Raw genomic sequence first — 11,756 nt, forward strand, 5'->3', positions numbered from 1 at the left:
TTTAAATTATTTATATTTTGTCTACCATTAATAATTTATATTAATACTGATATTTTATAATACATATCTGCGTATAATTAAAGGTTTTTTAAATCAATTTTAAACATAAAATTGAATATATATTTGCGCACGCGTCATTTAAACGATAACCTTTACCATTTTGACAGTCATCCCCATTTAATTTTTCATCTGAACGAAATTCAAATGACTAAGGTTACCACAAATTCCTAAGGGCAAAAATTGCTTTTATTTTCGCGTGAAATTGTTTCTACCCTCACTCCAAACATTGTTTTTGGGCCCCGAGCTCATTGCTGGTGGTGTGGGAAGGGGATTAGAAGAGCAGGAGTTTGGTAACCCCCTGTTGGCTTTATGAATGAAAAGGTTTCCCGCTTTGTTTGTGTTTGCACGCGTAGAAAAATCAACAAGCTGCAAATGGAGTGCTCGTTTAGCCCACATCCGGAGCCGATTCGTGGCTCCAAAACTCAGCCACCCTATATATGAATATCCATTTCACGACACGCGCCATGGATGTATATGTATAATCTACGCCACGGGGCGTATCAGTTTTATGAATGAAATTTTACGCTGACCTTGGAGCAGCGCATTGTGGTTGCGTCAGTGCCCTAAAAGGGGAAGTTTTCGAAGTCAACCCCTAGAACGAAAACCGCGAAATATATGCAATATAACCGGCGCATACTCACCAAATTCCGAAGCATTTCGTACGACTCCTCGCTGGCCATTTTCATTCATGAAAACTTCGGCTAATTTCATGAATGGCTCTTTCCCTTTTTAATTTCAAGGACACACCGCTCCGCAGGCATGGCGTCCTTATCGATTTTCCCTTTCGCATTTATGTGCTTTTCACATTCACTTTTAGCGTGGGCGAATAAAGTTTTCCTTCTTGTTCAATGAAATTTGTGAAGATTTATTTCTCCTTCTTGGGCATTGCATTTAAAGCAAAGTACATTGAATTGCTTCTCTTGAATTCGGCTTTGTATTCTAGCATTTGTAAAAAAAAAAAAAATTTTTAAAAACTTTTTTTTTTGCAATATTTAACAAAAATCTTCATAAAATTATCATCTTAGGCACAGCTTATATTTCTCAGCTTTTTAAAATTATTATGAACTAAAATTAAGCTACTCAATAATTAACAAACAATTTTTAAATGTATAGGGAAATAGCTTTGACAAAGGATGAAAATATTTTTTTGTCTAAGCTATATTTTAAGGAACCAAACATTTTAAAAAGTTAATGTTGATATATAAGGATTATGGATATAAGAGTGTTTTTATAAATTTTTAACGGTATGAACATTACCACCGAATGTGAATGACAAAAAACCCCGAAAAGTAGGCCAATAAATTTGCAATTTTCTGGTACATGCCGGTCTTTTGGCAATATCGCTATTCTGGATCCTTAGAAAATTCCAATTCGCAGATGTCGCTGTAATGGTATTTCCCAATGTATGCTGCATAGTTTATGGGAAGCAATGTGAAAACTTATTTTATAACCTTCGACATCCGGCCGGCAGCCCATGGCCTGCGTTAAAAATAGCCTTGAGTAAGTCCACAGGGAGAGGGCCACGGACATACTATATAACCAGCTTTTTTTTATGAATGAAAGCACCACACCCAGCTGTACCAGGGCAATGCTTTACCTTGCTCTTGACTGCCGCTCTGCCCCATAATTTATCGATTCCTTTTGCGGCTCCAGCTCCGGACCTGCGCAGTGGCGCCGGATAGATACAGATACCAATACGTACGGTGTATGTATGGGTCTATAGATTCGCTCCCAGCTGCTTATCGTTGACACATTGACGACAATGAGCTTTGTATGATGCAGCCCGTAACTGTTGCTTCCCACTGACGTCATAAGAACAGCCATGGAGAGGGCCCATTACGTTTCATATTCCAAAACTACTAAATAATTATAATCATAGGAGAGATTATAACGGGTGTTACGTTTCAGTGACCCACCATCCTGTATTATTAAGTTCCCAAAGATATGACAACTTTTAAGGCTTATCACTTTATGACAGTTAACAATAAAAATCATACGCCTCGTTGTACAAAAGAGTAATAATGCGGGTAACAAAAGGTAGTATTAATATTGTTATGTACAGCACTCAATATCTAAAAAATAATAACATATGTTTTTATATGTATTTTTTTTTGGCTTTGTACATGCTGAACTCTCAAATTTAAATACCATTGTTGTTTATTTTAGCTCTATAGTAGTACCAAATGATAAAATATTTTAGCGTACGTATACGTAATGTTTACTCATATATCTAATATAATTTGTAAAGTAATTTTATCCGAACAGTCTTATACAAAAATTAAAGTTCTAGTTCTAAGCTCGATTCAAAGCATTCCTAATGAAATAAATTCATAATTTTTAAGAACCAAAGAAATCTCCAAAATGGAGATATACTCTTATGAGTGTTAACCTTTTATTTCTGAGCTTATATTTAAGTATAAAAAGATCAGATCACTTTGACTCCACTTGTGGTGAATTCCTGGAACCACTCGAATTGCTCCAGCCAGCGCTGAACAGTTCCCCCGAAAACGTACAGACGCACCGGGACGTAGTCCAACTCTTCGTCAATATCGTCGAAGGAGTCGGATGAATTTTTCTCGTCGTCCGAGTCCTCGTTAGACAGCAGGACATCTACGGCGATGAGGCAGTGCAGCAGATAGACCACACTGGCCACCAAAGAGGACGTCGCTTGGGCCCGCAAATAATTAAAGTACGGATGCAGTGGCTTCTCCGGCAGGATCTGATCCTCCGGCTTTTCATTGGCGTACAGGATGTAGAAGTCCGACTCGGCATCGCCTAGTAACATCAAGGAGCAGATCGTGTAGATGATGAATCCAGCCAGCGGACGCACTACCTCCTCGATAATCGAAGTATGGTTTCCGGTGCACAGATTTGTGCAGGCAAAGAGCGTCAGCACCGTGAAAATGTAAAAGAAAACCAAATACATGCTGTGCGCCAAGTCGTGAAGCCAATCCATCGTGGCCATGGTAATGAAAATAAAGCCTTTCAGGTGGAAGTGTATCACGAACATGTTGACTAGTGTCTCCACCATGTAGAAAAGGAATAGCACCGGGCGCATCTGATATATGTAGACCCTCATTTTCACAGTCTCTTTGGAGCTTGACAAAACTGGCTCGGTATATTTGACAAACCTTAGGTGTATGAAAAAAGTTCGAAGTTAACTTCAAAACAAGAGAGTATAGTCAAAAAATGTTCCTTACTCCGTTTCCTTTAATAGAAATCCTTATCGAGACTTAACGTTAACTCTATTGCGCAAATTGGCCAGCTGTTCCAAAATCATCCGTTAGATGGCGCCATGAAAGGCGGAAATGTAGGCGCTAGCCAGGCTTAAGCGTTTAATGGGTTTTTGGGCGTTAGGGTGTGGAAATTTTATTAGGCCAATCGATAGGTATTGCGAAAAAATACATATCAATTAAAATTTTATAATAGCATCAAAACTGTGGCCACAGCTTGTGGCTTGTGGGGCGTGGCACCATTTTAAACAAACTTGCGCTGCGTGGAACTCCTAAAATCTACATGCAAAATTCCATCTTCTGCTTTTCATTTACGAGTCTCGGTTCTACGGACGGACAGACAGACGGACTATGAATTTGGGAACAATTACATTTTTAGCTCTATACGGATAAATTAAATTTTTTTGTCTTAAAATCATTGTTAAAACCTCTCTGTATTTAGGTTTTGCGTGTTTATAATCTTACAATTAACTTAGCAATGCTAAAATATTCATTTTAATAATTTGTATAGCTTAAAAACTTGACAAAATATTATTTGAGTATTCTTATTATTTGAGATGTAACAAAAATAAAAAGCAAATAAAAGTATTTTATCGTCGTAAAAGATGTGTTTATCTATGTATTGCTAGGATTTGTATTTTGTATTCCAAGTATTTGAATACGATTTTTGTTGCCTGGAAAGGGTCCACAAATGTACTCTGTAGAGGTATAGATACTTCCCATTACCAAACACGACAGACACGCTTTTGTTGCGGCCCGTCCTCTCGGTTGGAAAGTGCTGCTTGGGCCAGCTCATCTCATCATAAAAAAAACCACTTCACGTTGGCTGCTGTTGCTTCTGCGGCTTCTGTTGCCGGACGAACTGCGTCTGGAAACAGTAGCAACATTTGCCTGCCAGTTTGATGCTGTTGACTGCTGTTGACGGCGATTACGTTGATGACGCGAGACCGCAACGAATTTACGCGCAATTCTCCACCGTGCTTCAGCTCAAGTGCCGAGAGGTAGCCCAAGCGGTAGGGTAAGCATTTAAATAAATGTGTAAATGTGTACACCGCCAGTGCAGCGCCAAAATGTTAGCACACTTTACCTGGATTTTCAATTTTTTTTAATCTCCATATGGAGGAGGTATCACCAAAAAAAGCAATAACTTTTCTAATACTTAATTAAGACAAGGTCTGGTTAAGTACTTACATATGTATGTATTTCTCAAGATTACTACAATTATTATTATAGTTAAAATAATAATTTTCATTTCAAGAGTTAACAAAATTCGTTTATACGTACGGGTTTCTCGGCAATCAGAGCAGGGACTTTAAAATAAAATAAAATGGATCGTTTAAAATTGTATAATCATTAAAATTTAAATTTGTGTACGGAAATATCTTAAACTGTTTAAGCCCTATATTTTAAAGAGCTTTTTGTTAAAACTTGTTAATACCTCCGACGATACCCTTGTTTAAAACTATTGTGAATTATTATTAAGAAGTGCATTTTATGTTTATACATGGCCAAGCATCAAACTTTTCTTTTAAGGTGTAGATTAATCTGTGTGTTGACCAAAAAATACAAGAACAGAAAAAAATGAAAAAATCAGTGCCTGCTATTGTTGTTGTAGCCACTCTGTGTGCAAAGTAAAAGGGTTAATTCATGTGGCCATTTCGACTGCGTCATCTCTTTGTGGTTTTTTTAACATTAAAAAAAACCCTGAATGCCGCTGCAATTTTGACAAGCGAACACACCGCGTTTTAGTGACTTTAAGTGCAACAACAAAAGAGGGCAGCTGCTGAATCTTTTTTGCTTATTTTTCTGTTTATCCCTCGAGATTCCAGGGATCGCACAGTAGTCATCCGCAACTTCTTCAAGTTGATCTTAAGCGCGTGTGCCCTGCCCAAAAAGCTTAGGTGGTTTATTTATTTTTCTCCTCTTATTTGCGGCCGCCATCTTAAAAGGAGCATATTTGTGTGCATCCTATAAACTCTAATTAGTCTCCCATATAAGAGTAATAACACACAATAAAATACAGAAATATTTTTTTGGCATGACCAAATATTAAAATTGTTAATCTAAAATTGGTCTCAAAATTTTAGATTCTCTTAACTCTTTAAAAAAACCAAATATTTGAATAACTCGTTTCATAATTTTTTTGTTTTTGAAAATGTTTATAAACTTATGGTATCCCAAATATCTCCTTCAATACTTTCATATTTAAAAATTGTATTTTTAATTATGTTAATTATATTATAACAGGGTTCGAGGTCTTTTTCCTTAGGCACATAATGGGCCAATACAATTTAATTTTGTGCATCATTTTCCCCAGCTTCGCCCCACAATTATATAGGCCGATCGAACTGTTACGTAAGCGTTCGCAGCACTGCAAATTGCTGGCGTTACGCCCATCCCAGGGGGCATGGCTGTGGCCACATGCCATTACACGCGGCTAAATGCAAGTGCATAAATAACAATTACAGCTGCAACTGCATCGGCGGCAGCAACAATAATAGCAATAATAGCCAACTCGGCCGCTCAGGTGTCAATTGGGGGCCGCGCTGACCGCCGGCCATTTTGCAAAAGCGCATTCTACTGATCGCCATATATCGGCATATAATGCCCGTTGATTATTATGTTTACACTATATGCGGTCCCAGATTGCCGGTCCCGGTAATGATCCCGGACCGGCCAAATCTCAATGCAAATCAACGGCAATTAATAATTCATCGCCCGCTGGGCCTCCTCCTTCCACGGCGTCCGAATCCGATGGCAATTATGCGCCACGCCGCCGGCGGGAGCCACAGTTTCCATAGGTAAGAGTAGCACAATGAGCTGGAAAAATGCATATGCTGGTCAGCGAGAGGGTGGTTCGGAAAACATGCACACCTCTAGAGAGCTTTGTGAAAAATGAGGATATCTTACATCGAAGGTATATAGCCCTTCCAAAGATAGAACAAGAGTTCTTTTGCGGATTGTCCTTTTTGAACATAAAATAAAAAAGAAAATGTTCTTCGCTGTATAAATTTCTGAAAACGTTAAAAAATTTAAGAACAAAATATTCGAATAAAAAAAGGTTAGGAGATCAAAACTCGATATCAAAAATGTACTTGGTTTTCGAAATTTTTGGGATCAATAAAAATATTTTCTTTAATTGTAAATTTTTTTATTTTAAAAGTCATTTACAAAGCACAAACTAAAAAAACTTTAGCAAGCTAAGAATTACTTTTATCCATATTTTAGATACTATTATTTTTAGTAAAAAATATGTGGAACTGAGTAACAATAATCCTAATTTGAATTCATTTTATAAAAATTTAACAATAGAGAATAACAAAAACTGCACAATCCATCCTCGCATATCTAACTAAATCTTTGCCTATATTCAATAAAATAAATTTAATATGCAAAACAGCCGGACAACAGCCGCAGCAGCATTACAAACTGCTCCAGTGGCCGCCTGTCGTCCAATATCAGCAAATTTGCAATAAAATATTTGTCTGGCCGTCGCTTTCAGTGGATCGGAGTGGTGCGAGTGGTAGGCCAACAGTGGGTCGTCGAGTGGTCGCCGCCTGGCTACTGCAAATTATTTATTTGCACCTTTCGCCGCCATCGTCTGACTGGCCACCGTCCACCCCAACACCCCTCCTCCGCCTCCCCCAGCTCTATTCTCTTTCTCCCGGGAACTGCATTTCCATTTGCTTATCAAATCGCTTGCAATCGGCAGAGTGAGAAATGCAGGGCAAATATAAATATTAGTCGTCTGAAAACGGGTGCCACATGCACAGAAAAAAAAGAGGCAGTATCATAATTATGCATTTAATCATGCATTTTTTACATATTTTCCCTCTCACATGAAAACGGTTATGTTAGCTATCTACCCTTATTATAATCTTATTTTGATATTAATTATAACTGATAAATAAATATTATTTTGATTGGATTATAAAATTTAAATTCTGAAAATTATTTATTTGGTAATTGTCGAACATATTAAATATATAGGCAGGTAAACTTATAATATCCTAAAAATGACCATCACCACAAATCACATATCACATATCTAAATCACACAATTTTTTTCAGTGCAGAAGAGGGGGACGGGATCTAAGACTGGCGTATGAAATTAGGCGCTGCCAATGCGCCGCCAGCCATTTCGACCTGTCCGATGCATGAAAAGTGTGAAAACGAATTAGTGCCCGAGCTCAGGGATCTGGCCAAGTCGGATTCCCCTCTCCGAAACTGGCTCAGAGTCTGAACTGACTGAACTGACTGAAGGAATGAGGGCCGAGGGCAGACAGAGGTCGCAAAAGTTATTAAGGTTTTTGCATTCGTGATTTTGAAGCGAGTCGTATAGGTGAAATCGATATGGGTTAGAGATCAGGTCAGCAATTAACATACATAGCCCAAACATTTCTCGAAAGGAACCAATCCAATTTTTTTTACAATTTTAAGATCATACAGTAAATCCAAAAATAAGTGAGTGAGTTCTGATAACCGTACTGGATTAAATCCTATTTCAAAACTTCCTATACTCAACTTCCAAGAATTTACGACTTCTCTACGGTCACAACTCCTTTTAAAGTACGACCAAAACCGCTGTCCTCGAACGACTTTCAACACATGTCGCTTGTTTACTGTTTGCTCCACAAATGCCTGGCCAAAAAAGCCAGGGAACCAGAGCTAAATTGTCACTTGCACACGGGCGCCCAATAATTATAACAATGGGTGGCCAATGCGACAGTCGCAGTTGTGGAGCTGTAAACTGCGTCATGTTCACAAATTTGTTTGCATTCCGCAACGGTGGTCGCCACTGACAAAATGCTCAAAGCCCGAAGCACCGAAACGCACAAAATGCGGAAAAATCGAGGAGCAAATAGCAAAGAGCCAAGCCATCGTCACATATGACAAATTTTGTTGTTGAAAATCGTGTAGCTGTTGCGTGTGGCTTTAGCCAATCGAAGGGGGGCGTGGCGGGGCAAAAGGGGCGGGAGAGGCGGTAGGGGCGGTAGGCGGCTGCCACATGCGTGGCGCATGCGTGGTGGAGTCGGTGACTATGACAAATCGCCACATGGCAGGCGGCCAATTAGCAAGAGGAGAAGTCCATACAGACTGGTTTGATGCCACCTGATAGATCCAAGATTAATTACCGCAAAAAGCCAGACTAAGCTTCTTTATGTGTGGAACATATGGATGGCCTTAAAGATCGATCCCATCTTTATAATCCTATATATTAGTTTCTATTTAAAAGTACAAAAACATGACTTAAATAAGTTGTTCTGATAGTAACGCGGCGTACATAAAGAAAAGCTTTTGATATTATGCTAAAAATCATTTTTCACATTGAAAAACAAATATGTTAAATATTTTTGAGTTAGTTTTAATTCACAAATATTGATACTGACGAGGACCTCCATTTACACTAGTAAAATCATTTTACAAAGCAATCGGACTTCGTAGTGGTTCGTGAAAAATAAACTGGACATTATCAATAGGTACGTATTCCTCCGCAATGCATTCCAGTTTCAGGATAGATCGTTTTCGAGCCCAAAGGCTTGACAACTAAAAAGCAAAAACTATTAGAAATCCAGTAAAATATACGAGAAAACTCTTACGTTCTTTTGGTAGGAATCCCAAATATCCTGAGAATCCTTAATTCTGAATAACAAAGGAGGCTGTGTTTCCCCACTGCAACGAACTTTCACAACATTATTAAAAAGTCCCTCCGTCAGTTTTGGGCACTCAATGAGTACAAGTTCTTTTAGGTTGGGACTGGCCTTGATAAAATCCAATAGTTGGTCATCATTTAGATCGGGGCAATTGCAAAATAAAGTATAGCTTTGAGAAATAGGCAGACACAGTTTGGTCAAGTCCTGATTTTTGAATATGCAATCAACTAACTCCAGCTCATCCAAACTAAGGCAGAGATTTAGTTTCATTTGGCTTAGATACTCTGCATGATCCATGAAGTTGCAGTTAAGTTGAAAGCTTTTGAGTTGACTGCCTTTCTCCTGAATCACTCTGGATAAAGCCTTTAAGGTGGCCTTGATGTCCAATTCCTTAAGCTGAGTGAGCCTTAGAACCAAGAGCTCCGGCAGTTGACAAACCTCACTCGGACTGGATAAGAAAGTAGGAAGATTTACCAACAGATTCCTTAGCTGTTTGCACTTCGAGATTCCCTCAAGTTGGTGGCTAAGATTTCCCAGCAAGTGCAATTGTGTCAATGGCATATCACTAGATAAAATAGCCTTTAAAGCTGAACTGGAAATCTCTGCGTAGATCTTAAGTGATTCCAGTTTTCTAAAACGGTCAATAAAGCAGGCCTGTACAGAAGCATGTATCTCCAGATAAATCAGATTGCTCAGAAGTTTGGGTAAGGCGTGAAATGGCCATTGTGGAAAGCTTCTGTTCTTAGTGCTCGGCGAATGACCCCCGGAAATCTCACAGGACTCCACGTTGACCAGACGTTCAATGCCCGCCTGTTCCAGGATATTCAATTCCTCCTGCAGCTGCTCACTGCGCAAATGGACGCTCCTAAACCCAGTACACATATCCTGCAGAAATAAGTGAAGGTTCGATCCGTGAAGTTTCCACTGCATTTGACCCAAGTCCAATCGGTCGTATTGATCCCGCCACAGGGAACTAAAGGCATCGGGCACTTTGTCGAAGTGACGGTGCAGCAGTGCTTGATCATTAATATTGAGCTTCCTGAGAACCAAGTGTACAAGGGCTAGGTCCTCATTATCTGTCTCCGAGTCACTGCTTCCCACCATGAACTTCCTACTAGAATCCTCCTTAGTTGGTAAAGGCATTTTCTTGCCTTAAAGTTGTAAATTGTATGCAAAAGGTAAAAAACTTTTATTGTGTTCTATGTAGATAAGGTAAAACTAGATGCCTACTACTATAGAATTTATTTTACATTATAATAAACGACATTTTAAATAAAAAAATATTTTTTTTTCTTTAGTTTATCTTGGGTATATAAGAGATTATACCTCTGTAACACCTGAACTTAATTTAATTAGAGTAATTAATTTACTTTAATTGGCATACATTTGAAGTCTTGATGCTTTATACCAGGTTCACGACTTGGTTAAAAATTATTTGTTTTTGAAAGCTCACAAAAAATAATGGACCAACGTGAATAGCGGAAATTTCAAGTGTTTTTCCCACTACAATTTATCTGACATTTTTTCCAGCCACATTTTCCTGCAGCACTCTCAATCTGACACTTATGGCATTGCTACCACCCTGCTGAGATCGGATGCTAACGAGCCATGGATATGTTTTCATTTCAAACTGATTTTGTTTTATGGACCCAGGCATGGGGCCCGACCTGATCGACGGGGACACTCGCCCCGATCCAGTTGGACTTTTCCTAATGCCGTCTGGGGCGGCTCTTCTTGAAGCTCTCCTCCGATGATAGGCCTTCCAAACTCTCCGCTAATGAGCCCGACGAGTTGTTTGGGGTCTTATTTATGACACTTGCCTGCTCATATCTCGGCTTTTGTTTCCAAAACATTTTGCTGTGGCATCAATTAAGCGATTGGCTAGACTTGGTATTGATATAAAAACAAGTTTCACAATGGAAATGAATAGGAAAACCACGAAAACAGAGTCCAAACTTGTTAAAAGTGTGTGCAGTGTGCGTTTGGCTGCTGGAAAATATGAAAATTGAAATGTTTTATTAATAAACTTCAACAACTTTGATGCAAGTTAATTAAATAAATGTTTCTGTGTTTCTGCGGTTTATTGCTGTTGTCGACAACCGTTGCAATTCTCGCTATTTCTGACAGTTTGGACACATTCGAAGAAGGCGAATAAGAAATAGTTGCCGTTGGGTGGCAATGCAAACCCCTCCCCAGATGTGAATGTGATTAGATTTCCCAAAGATTTCCAGGCTACCAATTTGTCGGATGCGGGGTGAAAAATTATTATTAAAATGGTATGAATAATTTTTAAATTATTGGTGGTTGAATTTAAAAGAAGAAAGAGTAAGTGATCGTTGTCAGATATGATTAATTTACTTATAATTTGAATTACACTATCCTTAAAAAAACTATGTAAAATAGCTTGATCTTTTGATTGTATTCACTTCATACAATGTTGTTAGATTGTTATTAACTTATAACGACTCAAATAGCTTACCGACTGTTTTATTTGCCTAGTTTATAAAATTTATGTAATTAATACTAATTGGTCCTATTAAAAACTATATACTTTTAAATCAAATGAAAAATGTTTGCTTTAACAATTTGCTACTGATAGATAAAAAATAAAATCTGGGGATCGTAAATTTTAAATAAAATCGCCAATAGACTTCTGTATGCCTAATGAATAAGTGCTTTAAATCCTTCGTTAGTGGCATATTTGTAATATATTAATTGATTATTTGGAAATAAATACTTCTTCATAATCATTTTTTCAATCAGTGATTCTAGTTTGTCCACGTTTGCATCTGAATCTTCTTTAAGCCAA

General features: G+C 38.2%; 2 protein-coding genes across 2 annotated transcripts; both read right to left on the bottom strand.

Annotated features, from left to right (window-relative positions):
* Positions 1-2,402: 2,402 nt before the first annotated feature.
* On the bottom strand, positions 2,403-3,201 carry LOC108038242. The gene has a single exon (XM_017114995.2). The coding sequence runs from the start codon at positions 3,137-3,139 to the stop codon at positions 2,486-2,488; it is 654 nt and encodes a 217-aa protein (XP_016970484.1). The 5' UTR covers positions 3,140-3,201; the 3' UTR covers positions 2,403-2,485.
* A 5,438-nt stretch (positions 3,202-8,639) lies between these two features.
* LOC108040058 lies at positions 8,640-10,159 on the bottom strand. The gene is made up of 2 exons (XM_017117293.2): positions 8,894-10,159; positions 8,640-8,840 (listed from the first exon to the last, which is right to left on the bottom strand). The coding sequence occupies exons 1-2, from the start codon at positions 10,088-10,090 to the stop codon at positions 8,715-8,717; spliced, it is 1,323 nt and encodes a 440-aa protein (XP_016972782.2). The 5' UTR covers positions 10,091-10,159; the 3' UTR covers positions 8,640-8,714.
* Between the last annotated feature and the right edge of the window lie 1,597 nt (positions 10,160-11,756).

This window comes from Drosophila rhopaloa, unplaced genomic scaffold (assembly GCF_018152115.1).
Source record: "Drosophila rhopaloa isolate 14029-0021.01 unplaced genomic scaffold, ASM1815211v1 contig_178, whole genome shotgun sequence".
Classification (NCBI taxonomy): domain Eukaryota; kingdom Metazoa; phylum Arthropoda; class Insecta; order Diptera; family Drosophilidae; genus Drosophila; species Drosophila rhopaloa.